The sequence below is a fragment of the Bubalus bubalis genome, chromosome 11, assembly GCF_019923935.1.
Source record: "Bubalus bubalis isolate 160015118507 breed Murrah chromosome 11, NDDB_SH_1, whole genome shotgun sequence".
In the NCBI taxonomy this organism is placed as follows: Eukaryota; Metazoa; Chordata; class Mammalia; order Artiodactyla; family Bovidae; genus Bubalus; species Bubalus bubalis.
This window is the reverse complement of record NC_059167.1, coordinates 75,046,497-75,064,215: the sequence shown is the minus strand read 5'-3', so window position 1 is coordinate 75,064,215 and position 17,719 is coordinate 75,046,497. Positions and strand designations below refer to the sequence as shown.

General features: G+C 40.4%; 2 protein-coding genes across 3 annotated transcripts in view; both read left to right on the top strand.

Moving 5' to 3' along the window:
• Nucleotides 1-7: 7 nt before the first annotated feature.
• NOP10 (NOP10 ribonucleoprotein) lies at nucleotides 8-1,119 on the top strand. The gene is made up of 2 exons (XM_006056018.4): nucleotides 8-166; nucleotides 735-1,119. Exons 1-2 carry the CDS (start codon nucleotides 113-115, stop codon nucleotides 873-875), a joined length of 195 nt encoding a protein of 64 aa, XP_006056080.3. The 5' UTR covers nucleotides 8-112; the 3' UTR covers nucleotides 876-1,119.
• Nucleotides 1,120-3,932: 2,813 nt separating this feature from the next.
• The window catches only part of SLC12A6 (solute carrier family 12 member 6), an 87,990-nt gene continuing 74,203 nt past the window's right edge, over nucleotides 3,933-17,719 (top strand). Inside the window, exon 1 of one of the 2 annotated variants that reach the window (XM_006056015.4) lies at nucleotides 3,933-5,575. In XM_006056015.4, coding sequence (XP_006056077.1) covers nucleotides 5,305-5,575 — 271 coding nt within the window. In that variant the 5' untranslated portion in view covers nucleotides 3,933-5,304. The remainder of the gene's footprint in view (nucleotides 5,576-17,719) is intronic. The other variant, XM_006056014.4, reaches the window with a different exon arrangement.

Here is a 17,719-nt window from a genome sequence, read left to right as displayed (position 1 = left end):
GTGCTTTCAGAGCGAGACTTCCGGCTGTACAGGAAGGAAATTGACCAACACGTGAGGCTCTCAGTTAGAGGCAGCTCCGGACAGAATTGGAACGTTCTGCTTTAGTGTGATCATGTTTCTCCAGTATTACCTCAACGAGCAAGGAGAGCGGGTCTACACGCTGAAGGTGAGAAGGGTAAACGGGCTGGATGTGAGCTTAGCGATGCATGTCATTGGAAGGAGCGGTCGAGAGAAGCCTGTGAGTTGCCTAGCTGCTTGGGCGGGGGCGGGACTAGAAACTCCAGAAGCCGCGCGTGGTATTAATGGAAGCAGAAATGCGTGGCTTCTAGATCTTACCGTCGCGTCTCCTGTTTTCATGTTTACCGTTTTTGCGTGGCCCCTGATGTTGAAGCTGAAATTCCAATGCGTTGGCCACCTGATGCAAAGAGCTGGGCCATTTGAAAAGACCCTGATGCTGGGAAAGATTGAGGGCAGGAGGAGAAGGGGAAGACAGGATGAGATAGTTGGATGGCATCACCGACTCCATGGACATGGGTTTGGGTAGACTCCGGCAGTTGGTGATGGACAGGGAGGCCTGGCGTGCTGCGGTTCATGGGGTCGCAAAAAGTCGGACACGACTGAGCGACTGAACTGAACTCCCCATCCCAGCCTCCATCTCCCTTTTGAGGCCAGGGATTGGGTTTTTCCCACCATTCCAGTGCTGAGATTATGTTCTTTCTTTCCTCCTCGAGCAGAAGCTTGATCCTTTGGGACAACAGACGTGCTCGGCTCACCCTGCTCGATTCTCCCCAGACGACAAATACTCTCGACACCGAATCACCATCAAGAAACGCTTCAAGGTGCTCATGACCCAGCAGCCGCGCCCCGTCCTCTGAGGATGTCTTAATATTTCATGTGTCTTCTGCTGCCTGCCAGCCCCCAAGAGACTTTCTGCAGCCAGGCTCTTCAGTCTGTGAGCCTGGAAGTTTGCTCCGACACTTGCTCCTCGAATCCGGTCTCATCTTTGCCTTTGATTATGCTTGTTGTGAAGCAGTCATGGTAGCATCCCTGTCCAAGGGGAGATATTTGAATCTTTTCGTACCTTGAATCACTGCCAGGTTATTAAAATGATTTCAAAGAGCTGTTATTTTGTATGTTGTGGGAAGAAAGGAGTGGTTTAAAAAAAAAAAAAAAAAAAACGAGGGAGACGAGAGGGAAGAGTACCCCAGGGATACAACAAGACCCCTTGGAAGAGAAACTTGGGTGACCGCTGCAGCAGTCGTGCAGTGCTGTGAGTCCTAGCAGGGTGCTGGGGTAGCGGAAGAGAGCTTGAGAAAGACTTGTGCAACTGTCAGCGTTCAGTAAGAAATACCCATGTTGTCAGTTAAGTAATTTTTTGTCCCTTGAAATGAAATTTCACTCAAAATGGAAGAGTTGCTTGAAAAATAATAGCAGCTATATGGGAGGAGGAAGATGTTGAATTGGAAGCCAGAAAACGAGTATTCACCCCTCTATAACTGTGAGAAAGTCAACCTGTTTAGTTCTGTTTTTCTCATCATTTCTAAGTACTCTTCCACCTCTAAAGTTGATAGAGTTCAGTGATGGATCTTAATTCATCCAACCATTGTGAATAAGAATGCTTTTATGCATTTTTACTGCCCCTCTGGAAATGTCTTGGAGGGTTTTCTTTTAATCCTGGAAGATTCCTTAGGCCATGAGCTTCTATCATGGGGCAACCATAAATTTGTAATCCAATTTCTTCATAGCATAGGGATGATGAGGCAAAATACATACAGGCATTCAAGAAATTGCTTCTTCCTCTCCGTATTAATTCGGTACTTCCTGAACTTCTTTTGACGTTGAATTGAATGTTTGCCTAGTGCCACTGTAACACGTATCAGCCCAAATTTGATTTATCAAGATTGGCCCTGGAAAGGGGTAAATATATTTCTCACTGACGCTGATGTCTGACTGTCCTAGCAGAAAAGTTCAGAATAGTTGACTGTTGAGAGAAAAAAAAAAATCTAAAGACTTGGGTTATACGTAGTTAATAATACGTAGTTAATAAAAGACATGATTTCTGGTTCTATTACTTACGAGAATGGTGAAATGGGATACTTATTTTCTGTCAAGCAATTTTTGGTTTCTTAGCCTCATCACTTAAGGCTCTTAGCATTAAAGAGATTGTAAAAAGTTGTCCTGTCCTATTAGAGGTTAATGTTTGAAGAAAGGCTAGAAATTCTGCAAATGACTAGAGAAAAGGTTCTGCTAAGGAAGTGTTTAACTTCAGGGGAATTCTTGGTGGTTAGGACTCCCAGCTTCCGCTGCCCCTGGGGTGGCAAGCTGCTGCGTGGGGTGGCTAAAAAAACAAGCAAATCCTATCTTTTTTTTTTTTTAAATGCAGACTATGATTCTGTCTTTAAAAGCTTCCCTGACCCGCCAAAAAATGATTAGCATTTTCGATACTACCTACTGGGTAGACTAAGGAAAATTAAAATTGGTGTATGTATACCGAAGATTTTTTTCTTAGATCTCCTAGGTATCTGAGATGTTCTCAGAAATGGGAGACTCTTTAGTATAAAGTGAATGAAAATACACTGTGGTATGAGACAAAATTCAATGTTGTAGAAATCTAGGATTTTTTTTTTTTTTTTAATAAGGGGAATGTCTGTAAGACTGAACAGCAGGCCTGCCTGAAAAGAAAACTGATCAGGGAGCTAAATTTCTTGGCTTCTGCAAGAAAACTGTAAGCCTGAATCAGTATTGCAGGCTTTATAAAGAATCAAGCTTTGAGGAGATTTACATTTTAAATAGGAATCTAGTTTACATTTTGTTACCTGTATCTTTTAAACCAGACTGTGGACTTTGTGTCATGTGATAAAAGGAGATTTCCTGGCTCAGGTCTTCAATACTGTTCTCATCTATTATTAAGGATGATGTTAAACATTTCTACTTGTGCTGAGCAAGGACCAGGCAAAGTCAGGCCTCAGGTTGTTGACTTTAAATGACTTTTGATAAACAAGGCCCTACATATAGTACAGGGAACTATATTCAGTATCCTGTGATAAACCATAATGGAAAGAAATATTTTTAAAAATATCTATGTGTATGACTGAGTCACTTTGCTGTACAGCAAAGATTGCACATTGTAAATCAACTATATGTCAATAAATAAAGTTAGGAAAAATTAAAAATGTTTTGATCACAGCTCTAGGAAATAACTTGCAAACAAAACATTGATGAGTCAAATTTATTGAACACCTCTATTCATGCATTAAATAAACATGCTAGAGAAAATATGGTGGCAGTAGTAGAGAAAACACTGGAGTCAAGAGAAAGTATCTCAATGTCATCTTCATGTCTAAAAGATGGTTTTTTTAACAGAGCTTTCAGTCTAACTGAGGTAAAACACAAAATTGTATATATGTAAGGTGTAAAATGTGAATATTTGATAGGTGTATACCTGTAAAAACCAGCATTTTTTCCAAAAGACAGCAAATACAAAATGCAGCACAAAGTATGTATAAATTTGAGTATACAATGCTTTGGGATATACCACTACATAAAAACTCCAATGAGGGTCATATGCAATATATACCATATATTTTGGAGGTATATGGTGGTGTGGGGTTTGTGATTTTTAAAGAAATTATGAATGGTATTTTCAGGATGCTCTTATTCAGTAGAGATGGTTTTTGCGGTTCTGAGAGTATGGGGTACCCACTGCTCCCTGAAATCCTTCCACCTCTAGAGTTGGTGCAAGACAGCAGGACCTAGAAGGAAAAGCATTTGTTTTTCCAAATGCACGTAGCTGAGGCCCCCACACCCAACTACAATTCCCGTCTTGCTCCGGGCCTCCAACACTGGGGCCTAACTCGTGCCGCGACCTGAGCGAGCGCATGCGCGTAGCCCTCTAGGCCACCTCGCGGGCTGCAGAGACTGGGCGGGGCTTTCAGGCGCTCGTGGGGACGGTGCCGCCCTCCGACCGCTCCCCTAGGCTTCTCTTCGGACCGTTAACCTCGAATGAGGAACGAGCGGGGAGGAAAGGGCGGGGCTGCGGCGGCGCGGGCTCAGCCCGCCGGGCCCGGGGCCGGGGGCGGCGAGGTCACGTAACTGCATCTCTGGCGTCTGGCCAGGGAGGGGGCGCCCTCCCTGGCAGCTCCAGCCGTCCTGCGCGCGCCGTGGCTCTGAAACAGTTACCGGCTCATAAACAACAGCTGCGCGCGCACCCGCATCAGCTGGCGCCGAGATCCCGCACCTGCGACCTCCTCCTACTCACATCCTCGCTGCTCTCTCCAGCTCAGCCAGGGCCAGCCTGAACTGAGGCCACCTCCTCTTCATTTAGAACCCGAAGGAAGAACAGCGAGGGCTGACCTTGCGCCGGGGCTCTGGTAGGGAAGAGAGCTTCTTCGGCAAAGGGGTGGCTCGTCCTGTCACGCGCGAGAGAAACCGAGTGAGCCAGTCGGGGGCTCGATGGACTGACTAGCAGCGACCTGCCTCGACCCTGAGCTGCAGTCCGCGGAGTCTCGATCAACTAGCCGCCTCCTCCCAGATCCTAGGGACCTTTCTGCCAGAAGAGCGGGCGAGCCACCCCCGCAGGCCTCTTGAAGGCAGAAATCCGCTCTGCCCCTGCAGCCTCTGCTCACCGTTCTCTCATTCTCCTCCAGCCGGAGTGTGCGATTATTTTTCCCGTTATGCGTGCGCACCTCTCCCACCAGACCCAAGTGGATTATCGGCCTCAGAAACGTCGGGTGGCTCTACACACACCTCCTCCCAGCCAGACCTGTGGGGTATTCACCTGATACACAACAGGTGGCCGGGTATTCACCGTTTCGCAATCTGATCTATGCTGTATTCGTCTGATAACGGTGGGCTTGTGCGCACTTTGCTCAACTAACCGTGGGACATTTACAGATAAAAAAAAGGACTAACTACCTCGGCCGAAACCTTAGGGTCGAGGCGAGAAAGGCTTTGTCACCTGCTTTTCTGACCATGGCCCTGAGCCCACATCCCTGGACCAGAGGAGATAACTAGGTATCTCTTCATTCTGAAGAAACGAAGTTACACGAGATTGGCATCGTTTTGTCTTTTTTTTTTTTTTTAATATTTTTCAACTGTTGGTAGTGCACTTTTTAGGACAGCTTGAATTCTTGAGTAGAAGGATTCTTATATGTAGTGGCTTTTCGTGTGGTGTAAATCAAGGTAACTGAAGGTTGTTTTTCGTGTTTTTAGTTATCTTTTCTATTTTTGCAATCAGAAGTAGCCTGCAAAGGAAGAAGGGGTTTTCTTTTTTCCTTGTCCTTATAAAGAAAGAGAAAAATAAAAATGCATCCTCCAGAAACCACCACCAAGATGGCTTCAGTTCGGTTCATGGTGACACCAACAAAGATCGATGACATTCCAGGTTTGTCAGACACCAGTCCGGACCTCAGCTCTCGATCCAGTTCCCGAGTAAGATTTAGCTCCCGGGAAAGTGTGCCCGAAACCAGCCGTAGTGAGCCTATGAGTGAGATGTCTGGAGCCACCACTTCCCTGGCAACGGTTGCACTGGATCCAGCCAGTGACCGGACATCTAACCCCCAGGATGTTACTGAGGGTGAGTAGAAACATAGATACCAAAATACTTCCATTACTGACCTGTTTGTCCAGGATGAAAATATACCGAGAGATCACGTTTCCATTATAGAATAATCATTAGGAACCAAGGAACCTCTTTTTGAGATGTTTAGGAACCCTTTGGGATAATGGTTTGCATAGCAAATCTCTGCAGTAAGTAACTTGGTGTGTTTGAAGGTATATGGCAAGAAGGAAAGTGGTTGTGCTTTGACTTCCTCGTTTTTTGTCTCAGACTTGAAATGGACCTTTTGGTTAAGGATGAGTATCAAAGAATTTAATCATTTTTCAGGAAGGAGAATCCTAAATGGTAAAATTTAATGGAGAGTTGGCTTTGGGGGGTCTTAACTATGATAGTTTGCTTTTAAGGTCAGTTATGTGGAGTAGTTATTGATCATATCTTAGTTATTGGCTTTCCTAAAGAGACTTCAGATATTGTATCACAAAATTCCTTTTAAAAATTTATAGTTTTACAGAGGCAGTTGTTCCAGTAGCTAAGCTCAGTAAGGATGAGGGTGGGTAGATCTGAGTGGGCTGCCCTGTCCAGTGGAGAATTCTAAAGACGCTTTTAGGGCCTGATTCCACATACATATTTTTTTTTTTTTTTCATTTTGAACTTTAGATGGCATGTACTGAGTATTAAGCCTTTGTAGTCAGAAATAGCACATGAGCCACTTTTGACTTGTATTGACCACTGCAGACCTTTAGCTTCCTAAAGCAATTTGTGTCAACAGGCTTGGAGGTTTCCATTGCGTTTAGTGAGAAAGAGGTGATGAAATAAAACAGGTCATAACATTTTTTGGACTAAAGTAGAAAATTTGAGAAATACTGTACTGCTTTATATATTTATTTTATGCTGTGTTCTAACATAGCTCTGCCTGGTAATGAAAATTCTGTTAAGAATTTTAAAAGCTCTTAAAATGATATTCTACCCACATTTGAAAACCATCTTCAGCCACTGACTTGCTATTTTCCGGTGTCAGGAAATATTGTTCCTTCTAACCTACAGGGCGCAGGAAACCAAAATGATTTTAGTTCCTTATTTCTGTTTAGTGTGTTTTAATGTAAGGAGACAAGGTAGATTTGCTAGTTTATAGTCCTTGACTAATTTTTTTTTTTAATGAAGACCTTACAGGTCAATTCCTGGACTTAACAATTTTCACCTTCATGACTGAGTTTATGTTATGTACCATGGTATTAAAATTACATTACGGAATTAAAATAATTGATCATTTTCTCTTCTTCCACATTCTAAATTATAGTTTTAGTTTTTACCCTTTATACTGTGTTTAGGTTGTAAAAATGCCAGGTAAAGACTGTAACTGTTAATTTTTTTAATGTTGTAATTGTCATTTGTTGTTCTTTAGTCGCGAAGTCCTATCTGACTCTTTTTGTGACCCCACGGCCTGTAGCCCACTAGGCTCCTCTATCCCTGGGATTTCCCAGGCAAGAATACTGGAGTGGCTTTTCTTTTCCTTCTCCAGGGGATCTGCCCGACCCAGGGATCAAACTCAAGTCTACTATTTGGCAGGCGGCTTCTTTATCACTGAGCCACTTGGAAAGCCTGTAATTGTTATTAGGTAACACAGGTTCTATTCCTGGGCCCGGAAGATCCTCTGGAGTAGGAAATGGCAACCTACTCTAGTATTCTTGCCTGGGAAATCCTTTGGACAGAGGAGCCTGACAGGCTTCAGGTCATGGGATTGCAAAAGAGTTGGACATGACTGAGCACACATACACAATTTATAGTTAAGTGTTGATAGATTTGCAAGTTATGTATTATAGAATTGTATTTTTGTTGTTTCTAAAAGTAGACATATCAGTAATGTATTAACCTTGCAGAGATAGGATCCTTGTCTGGGCTGCTCTTCTTATCTATAAGCTGTTCTTTAAGGTCTACAGTGGTATCACTTCACACCGTAAGGGTAAAACCATAAGGGTGAAACTGTGGACTTGTCTAGGTGAAATATATCTTGTCTAGGTGAAATCTATCTTGTTTAGGTGGGTATTGAAGTTAAAGCTTGATCCTCTATCTAACGTATTCCTTAATGTTTAGTTTCTGGTACCAGATGAAAGGGAAATTAACAGTCCGGCCATTAGATCACACTTTTTTCTAGAGTATTCTTGGGAAATGAGTTTCCTACTTTCCCAGTGACCTATTTTTTTTCTTACTATCTTTTAAAAAAATTCTTATGATGGCAATCATCCTGTGATATATTTCCCACGGAGGGAACTGGTTAGAAATATACTTCTTCTACCTTTGGTCTTGTAATATGCAGATGCCATTATTAGACTTAGAGGTGGCTCAGCTGGTAAGGAATCTGCCTGCAATGCGGGAGACCTGGGTTTGATCCCAGGATTGGGAAGATCCCCTGGAGCTACCCACTCTAGTATTCTGCCTTGGAGATTTCCATGGACTGTACAGTCCATGGGTTGCAAAGAGTCGACTGAGTGACTTTCACTTTCACTTTCAAACTTCAAAGAATGCTGTTGTCAAGAAAATCAAGGACATGTGTTAATCTACATTTGTCTGGGCTGGATTTAATAAAGGAAAACAACTACTTCCTTGACTCTATCCATACGCTTATAAGATATTTCAGAATCGTTTCTTGTTTTACCACTTAGAGTTGTAATCACAGTTTAGTGATTGCAACATTGGTATGAGTCTCTCTTTTGTCCACAATTCCCTTGCCTCCCACATATCTTCCCACCTTCAGTTTATTATCTTGTCCTATACCTTTATTAACATTACATTACACAACCAAGGAGGGGTGACACACAAAGTTTTAAATATTTCTATCTGTATTTTAATTTTTTTCTACTATCGACCTCTTGAATAGTAATTATCTTTCTGCTATCAAAGTATTTATAGTTCTCTTTCATTTTGTCACTGTCCCATTAGAATTTCTGGACTGTCAAGCTGGTAAATAAAATCAACAATCTTAGCACTATACTTGCTTGTGCATGAAGAATGCTTTAAATGTACAGAAGGAACTTTTGAGAGTGGACATCTCCAGAGAGTTATGAAAACAGAGTGGAGAGAAGGAATTTCCCTTTAAACAATTCAGTAAAGCATATACAATGTTTTATATTGAAAGTGTATCACTTTTATTCTTTATATAAGAAATTCTACCTTTCAAAAAATCATTTTTTCTTTTGGGTTGTGCTGGTTCTTCATTCTGCTCTGAGGGCTTTCTGTGCCGTGAGTGGGGACTCCTCTTCATTGTGGTGTATGGACTTCTCGCTGCGGTGGGTTCTCTTGTTGCAGAGCACAAGTTGCCCACGGCATGTGGAATCTTCTTGGACCAAGGATCAAACCCATGTCCCCTGCATTAGCAGGCAGATTCTTATCCGCTGTACCACTAGGGAAATCTGCGAGTGTATCACTTTTAATTTAAAAAAAATTTAGTAGCCATAGCATATTAGTTAGGGAACTTTCAGATGCTCAAGAATCAAATTCTCATCAAACCCCATTTTAATAATGAGGAAACCAAGGGTTACAGAGATGGTTATTTGTAGATTCTGAGTGGCAGAGCCGAGAGTGAAGTGCAGGTGTCCTTACCTCTCTGTCCATGGCTTTCCGTTTGCCTCTGCCACAATGAACATTTTTTATGTTGGTCTCATAACTATTTGGTTAACTTAAATGATTGCTAAAACAATAATGCCAAGATAGAGCAGAGAACATATCTTTCTATGTCTTGTACAGGCTCTAATAACATTTCAACCTTTTCCAATTCAACAAATGCTCCTGGGGGCTCTGATATATATGAGGCACTCCAGTAGAAATTATAGGTCAAACCCCATTTTACTAAATACTCAGGTAAAATATAGGTTCCGCCTTTGGAGAGCTCATAGAAATAAATAGTGGTGAAAATGACAAGAATGCTTGCACCAATGTTTACTGAGCAATTATTATGGGCTAGACCTGTTCTGGGTGTGAAGGATGCCGGACTGAGGAAAAGAATCCCATTACTGTTCTAAGAAAAGTTATGATGTAATAGAGAAAACAAACAAAATTTTGTATAAATTAAAATGCTGTATGATAAATGTAGGAAGAGAAGTGTACATCAAAAAAGAAAAATAAAGTAAATTTCAGAATAATACAGTAGAAAAATACAGTATAGGAAAATGATGAACTGAGACCCTGAGAGACTGGAGGACTTGACAGGTAAAATGGTAGTGAAAGATGCAGAAGGGTTAAAGACTGATCAGATGTTTGAAAGTTGGGCTTAATGTATTCAGAGGTGGAGCAGTTCCAGTGTTAACGTGATCCTAGTGTACAGCCTTGGGAGTGGGTTTCTGAGGTGGAGTAAAAATAAAAGCCACTTGAGTCAAGAAGCTCTAAGTGTACTTTGAGGCTGGCTGTCACCAAATTTTTATTGATGGTTGTTAGCTGCTAGAGGGAGAAGGCAATGGCACCCCACTCCAGTACTCTTGCCTGGAGAATCCCATGGATGGAGGAGCCTGGTGGGCTGCAGTCCATGGGGTCGCTAAGAGTCGGACACGGCTGAGTGACTTCACTTTCACTTTTCACTTTCATGCATTGGAGAAGGAAATGGCAACCCACTCCAGTTTTCTTACCTGGAGAATCCCAGGGACAGGGGAGCCTGATGGGCTGCCGTCTATGGGGTCGCACAGAGTCAGACACGACTGAAGCGACTTAGCAGCAGCAGCTGCTAGAGAGGCAAGAGTAATTTAGATAAGCCCCTCCTTCATGGGGTCACCTCTCTCTGCCACCTTGTCTCATTCAATCTCAAATCCAGATAGATCAGATCTTTAAGTCCCTACATCTCTTACACAGACTACTTCTATAGTACCTATTTCAGTTAGGCTGTAAAGTTCTTAAGGACAGGGACATCAAATTGTCTTTGTATCTTCAGAGCATAATGTTGTCAATTAAAAAAAAATGCACAACCTAAAAGTGGAGAATTGTATTTTATTTGGCAGACTTACTGAGGACTTCAACCCTAAGATAGCCTCTCAATAAGCCCTGAGGGACTGTTGTAAAGGAGGAGGATATGGAGGAGCCAGGATATATAGGAGTTTTTGCCAAAAAAACAAATAGTTGAAACATTGAAAGATTACTGCTTGTTAAGGAAAACTAGACGTCTCAAGTTAACAAATTTAGTGCTTTTCTATGTATGAGAAGATGCAAAACTCTGGGCTTATTGAAGTCATTCCTTTGAGATGCACCTTAGCTGTCTAGGGCCAGTATCCTGTTTTTCTCCGTTTTGAATCCCCTCAAGGTGCACCACTGAGGGTGACTGCAATGGCTGATGTCTTGATGGCCTCAGCAGCCATTGTTCACTGATACAGCAGGCAACATTCTTTGTCCATCGTATTTAAAAGCTCTTCAGCCAGAGTTGGGGACCATAGCTCAAAAGGAAAGAGGGATTAATGTAATATACATGTGAAGAATTTTCCTACTATAGGTGGGCTTCGAAGGGTAAGTAGACATTCACCAAGTGGATAAGGCCTGGCAGTCTTTTCCTTAAATGCTGATAGGCCTTAACAGATATTTATCTGCGCTTGGCACCATTACATTACACAGGGACATTAAGCCCACTCTGCTGATTCACCAATTCTGTGTTATTAGTAGTCATATCAGTCTCTCGAGCTGGGGTTAAATAATGTTTGACTAAGAATCAGAATAAAATTGGAAAGCTATCTTTTTTTTCTCATAAAAACACGTTTCAGAGCACCAAGCACTGTTTTTATGCTTTTGAAAAAAAAGTCTAGTTTTTTGCGCCAAACAAAACTAAGTGAATTACACTGTATTGACAATTACAGGTGACTGTTTACTTTCTTTTAAATATACCTTTCATATTATATGATTATTGAATACTGTCCATTTTACTTTGACATGCTAATAAAGAGCTGTAACTAACAGTGTATAAGGTAGTAAAAGGGATAGTTTTGTAAAAACATGTGGATTTGGTACGTTCTTAGTTTTCCTAATAGCATCCTCTGGTAGGTTTTTTTTTCTCCAAGCTCAATTTGCACCCCCCATTTTTTTAAAAGACAAATTATTACTTGCGTGAAACATTTTGGTTACAGACCAAGTCTCCTCAATACTGCACTGTTAGTGATTAAATTGTATAATGTATTATCAATATTTTATACCGCAAGTAGCAATCAGCTAAATCCGGAGTGTGGCAAATTTTATTGAATAATTAGAATTTTCAACAAATAAGTGAATGGGGTGAAAGAGGAGTTGATGGAAAGGGGGAAAGGCTGTTTCAGATAAAAGGAATATCAACCAAATACATGTGTGGGCTTTTTTTGGATTTCGATGTTAACAAACAATTGTAAAAAGACTTGAGAAAATCAGGGAAACATGACCATGCACTTAATATTAAGCAACATTAAGGAATTATTGTGAATTTCCTTAGTTATATTTATGACACTGTGGTAATGTAAAGCCCGTATCTATAGAGATACATATTGACATATTAACAGGTGAAATGAAGTGTACTCCTCCCTCCGCCATACCAAAAAAATAAAATTTGAGAGATAGACAAGACTGGCAAACATTTATGATTTGTTGAATTGGAGTAAAAGGTACATGAGGATTCATCTTACTGTTTTCTCTGATTTTGTGTATATTTGAAAATATCTGTAATACAAACTTTTACGAAGTTGGACTGAAATCCAGAAATAGACTTAATAGAAAGGACTTTCTTTTATAGTCTGTCCAGAATACTCTAGATATTTGATTAAATATTAGTGACTGGAAGAGTGATGACTTCAACTTCTTGTCTTTTATCCTGGGTAGTCTCTCCTATCTCCTCACTAATTCTTTGCATCAGAGGCCTTTTTCTTTTCCTGTCAGGGGCCTGTTTATTTTTATTTTTTCTTTTTAATTTATTTTTTTATGAAGGATAATTGCTTTACAGAATTTTGTTGCTTTCTGTCAAACCTCAACATGAATCAGCCATAGATATACATATATCCTCTTTTTGAACCTCCCTCCCATCTCCCGCCCCATTCCACCCCTCTAAATTGATACCGAACCCCTGTTTGAGTTTCCTGAGCCATACAGCAAATTCCTGTTGGCTATCTATTTTACATATAGTAATATTAAGTTTCCATATTATTCTTTCCATACATCTCACCTTCTCCTCCCCTCTCTCCATGTTCATAAGTCTATTCTCTATGCCTGTTTCTCCATTGTTGCCCTGTAAATAAATTCTTCAGTACCATTTTTCTAGATTCTGTATATATGCGTTAGAATATGATATTTATCTTTCTCTTTCTGACTCACTTCACTCTGTATAATAGGTTCTAGGTTCATCCACCTCATCAGAACTGACTCATATGTATTCCTTTTTATGGCTGAGTAATATTCCATTGTGAATATGTACCAAAACTTCTTTATCCATTCATCTGTCAGTGGACATCTAGGTTGCTTCCATGTTCTAGCTATTGTGAATAGTGCTGCAATGAACAGTGGGACACATGTGTCTCTTTCAGTTTTGGTTTCCTCAGGATATACGCCTAGGAGTGGGATTGCTGGGTCATATGGTGGTTTTATTCCTAGTTTTTAAGGAACCTCCATACTGTCTTCCATAGTGGCTGTGTCAGTTTACATTCCCACCAACAGTGCAAGAGCGTTCCCTTTACTCCACACCCTCTCCAGCATTTATTGTTTGTAGACTTTTTGATGAGGCCCATTCTGACCCTTGTGAGGTGATACCTCATTGCAGTTTTGATTTGCATTTCTGAGGGATTCTCATAAACTTTGCTTTGCTATTACCTGTACTGGGAATGGAAGAGAAGGAAGAGGGCCTGGGAACCTAAGAATCTTATATAGTCATGCTTTTCCGTGTTAAAGCTGTTAAAATAAGAGGAATGTTTTAAGGCAATTTGTGCTGACCTAGAAGGATGATATTCTGCTGTAAACTTGGATCAAAGCTGCCTTTTTTTTTTCTTCCTCTGTGTAATAAATGCTTTTGGACTAGCCAAACCTAAAATGGCTGCCTTTACAAGCTTCACTGGAAAAGGGAAAATTGGATTTCAGTCTCCCCCTCCTTGCCCTTTTGGCCTGATGTAAGCTACATAGCTTCAGCTGGTGGGCCTGTTGACTCAGAGTAATGCACATTATATGTATTTAAGTTCTTAGTGATGTGTTTCTTAGCAGTAGATATGAAAATTTGGAGAGCTGTATTATAGGAATTATGAAAGCACTTTATTTTGTGATTGTGTAAAACAGTGTATTATTTTAATGAAATTTTAGAAGTGGAAAACCAAGAAGATATTCCCCATTAAAACCTTGTTATTAGTGCTTTGGTGTACTTTGTAGAATCCCTGCAATGATGTATAAAGTTATGAGCACAAAACTGTAGAGCATACAACACGCACATACAAACACACACACAGCACCTTGCTTTAACTGCAGAAGTTCAATAATTGATTAATAGGAAATGTTATTACTGTATTTGCTCAGTTCTAAAGTGTTCATTTGTCAAATTTTTAACATTTCTGATTCTCAAGTGCATCTTACTTTTGAAAAGTTTTAATCTACTTAAATCACAGGTAGAATTTAACAGTTACCAAGATATCAGAATCAAACCAATATTGTAAATAAGTCAATCTGAAAGGCTATGCGAAACTTGAAAATTTAAAGTTACCTCTGGGTATCTTAACTGAAAAAATGCAAGGGCTAAAGCTTTTTTCTTCTTCTTAAAATTTATGTTTTTGTATTTGGACAGGATAGAAAAATGTAAACAAAGCAGTATTAAGTTGTTAGGAAATGGTAGATATACTTAGGTCTTAATCCTAACTTTAGTTTTTGTTTTGGGTGTTTTTTTGTTTTTTTTTCCTGGCAGGGAGAGTAGTTTGGCCACGCTGGGTGCATGTGGGATCTTAGTTCCTTGACCAGGGATTGACCTCATGCCCCTTGCATTGGGAGCAAGAAGCCTTAACCACTGGACCACCAGGGAAATCCCATGGTTTTTTCCTTTTTAAAATTTCCTGTTATTTTAACTGAGAGCTGGGTTTCAGTCTTCTGCTTTGTATTTTTGTTGCTCCATAGCTAAGCCTTATTATATTTTATATAGCCTTGAGAAATCCATGCAAGATATTCAGTTGATAGCATTCATCTGTTCACAGGTGGAACCTTTTTGTAGATAGCTTTAATATTTGGCAAAGTGGCACCTAAATGTCCTCTATTTTATCAAAAGCTTTTTACTTTGTGGATAAGAGTATTCATTTTTCATATTGTTAATTTTTAAAAAGCAAACAGTATTAAGTTTAAAACTCGTGTATACACATGTACAGTTTCACTTTGAGAAGCTGTGATAATTAAATCCATCTGAAATTTATCTTTATTTTGAGAGCATTTGCTTTTAATATTTAAGCATCTTTTTATATTCAGAAATAATTCACAGTGGCTAATTTACATCAAGATGGTTGTAAAAAATTCTGCTTTTTATTTTATTTTTTTCTAGTTTAGCAGTGTGCTAATTTCCAAACAAGGCTTTAGGAATTAATAGAAAATAGAAAACAGGTTTCTTCTTAAATGAGGTTAATTCTCTGTTGAAAAATCATCAGTTTTATTTCATTTAAAAAATAATGTCATTTACTTCTGAGTTAAGATAGATTTCTTCTCCAGGAAAAAGCTGAAGCTGACAGGGTTAAGTAACCTGTCCAAGGTCTTACAAGAAATAAATTGAAGAATAGTGATTTGAACCCAGTGTGTGTGATTCTAACACCACAACTATTATCTTTTCTTGGCTGTGCTGGGTCTTGCTGTGTGCCGACTTTCTCTAGTTGTGGCTGAGCAAGGGGTACTCTCTAGTTGCAGTGCCTGGGTTTTTCTCAAGGTGGTGGCTTCTCTTATTGCAGAGCACAGGCCCTTGGGCACTCAGGCTAAGTAGTTGGGGTTTGTAGGCCTAGTTGCCCTGTGGCACGTGGAATCTTCCTGGAACAGGAATTGAACTCCTGTCCCCTGCATTGGCAGGTGGAATCCTAACCACTGGACCATCAGAGAAATCCTAACACCAGTATTCTTGTCATTACACTCTGCTAATGCAACAAGGCAAACTGATTTTCTGAGGAGGCCTTACAAATAGCTGAGCAAAGAGGAGAAGTGAAAGGCAAAGGAGAAAAGGAAAGATACACCCACATGAATGCAGAGGTCCAAAGAATAGCAAAGAGAGAGAAGAAAGCCTTCTTAAGTGGACAATGCAAAGAAATAGAGGAAACAACAGAGTGGGAAAGACTAGAGACCTCTTCAAGAAAAGTAGAGATACCAAGGGAACATCTTATGCAAAGATGGACACAATAAAGGACAGAAATGGTATGGACCTAAAAGAAGAGGTGGCAAGAATACACAGAAGAACTATACAGAAAAGATCTTTATGACCCAAGGTCACACCATGATGGTGTGATCACTCACCTAGAGCCAGATATCTTGGAGTGTGAAGTCAGTTGGCCTGAGGAGGCATCACTACGAACAAAGCTAGTGGAGATGGTGGAATTCCAGCTGAGCTATTTCAAATTCTAAAAGGTGATGCTGTTAAAGTGCTGCACTCAATATGCCAGCAAATTTGGAACAGTCAGCAGTGGCCACAGGACTGAAAAGATTAGTTTTCATTCCAGTCCCAAAGAAAGGCAATGCTAAAGAATGTTCAAACTGCCACACAACTGCACTCATTTCACATGCTAGCAAGGCTGTGCTCAAAATCCTTCAAGCTAGGTTTTAACAATATATGGACCTAGAACTTTCAGATGTTGAAGCTAGATTTAGAAAAGGCTTTCTAAAGAGATCAAATTCCCAACACCTGTTGGATCATAGGAAAAGCAAGGAAATTCCAGAAAAACATTTACTTCTGCTTCATTGACTACAGTAAAGCCTTTGACTGTGTGATCACGACAAACTGGAAAATTCTTAAGAGAGATGGAAATACCAGACCACCTTACCTGCCTCCTGAGAAATCTGTATGCAGGTCAAGGAGCAACAGTTAGAACTGGACGTGGAACAATGGACTGGTTCCAAATTGGGAAAGGAGTATATCAAGGCTGTATATTGTCACCCTGTTTGTTTAACTTATAGGCAGAGTACATCATGCGAAATGCTGAGCTGGATGAAGCTCAAGCTGGAATCAAGATTGCCGAGAGAAATATCAATAACCTCAGATAGGCAGATGACACCACCCTAACGGCAGAAACTTCCTCTTTAGAGCAAATAAAGAGCCTCTTGATGAAGATGAAAGAGGAGAGTAAAAAAGCTGGCTTAGAATTCAGCATTCAAAAAACTTAAGATCATGGCATCTGATCCCATCACTTCATGGCAGATAGATAGGACACAATGGAAACAGTGACAGACTTTATTTTCTTGGGCTCCAAAATCACTGCAGATGGTGACTGCAGCCATGAAATTAAAAGGCACTTGCTCCTTGGAAGAAAAGCTATTACAAACATAGACAGCACATTAAAAAGTGGAGACATTACTTTGCCAACAAAGGTCCATCTAGTCAAAGTTATGGTTTTTCCAGTAGTCATGTATGGATGTGAGAGTTGGATCATAAAGAAGGCTGAGCACCCAAGAATTGATGCTTTTGAACCGTGGTGTTGGAGAAGACTCCTGAGAGCCCCTTGGACTGCAAGGAGATCAAACAAGTCCATCCTAAAGGAAACCAGTCCTGAATATTCATTGGAAGGACTGATGCTGAAGCTGAAGTTCCAATACTTTGGCCACCTGATGTGAAGAACTGACTCACTGGAAAAGGCCCTGATGCTGGGAAGGATTGAGGGCAGGAGAAGAGGAGAACAGAGGATAAGATGGTTGGATGGCATCATCGACTCAATGCACCTGAGTTTGGGCAAACTTTGGGAGGTGGTGAAGGACAGGAAAGCCTGGTCAACAACAGTGGTTGGCTCTGCTGCAATATTTATTAAGCTGCAAATGTGTAATAAGAGTAGAAGAGGTATGAGGAAATGCAAGTTTTATGTTCTGTGTATATTTTTGCAATATTTTGCCTCACATTGTGGGCATGAAAGGAAATTTTTTTAAAAAAAATATCGTAAAATGATATGTTTCCAGAATAACCTAAGGTTCTATGTTCCTAACAAGAAATCTGGCCTAAAAATGCATTTTTCACTCTTTTACACAAATGATCTCAAG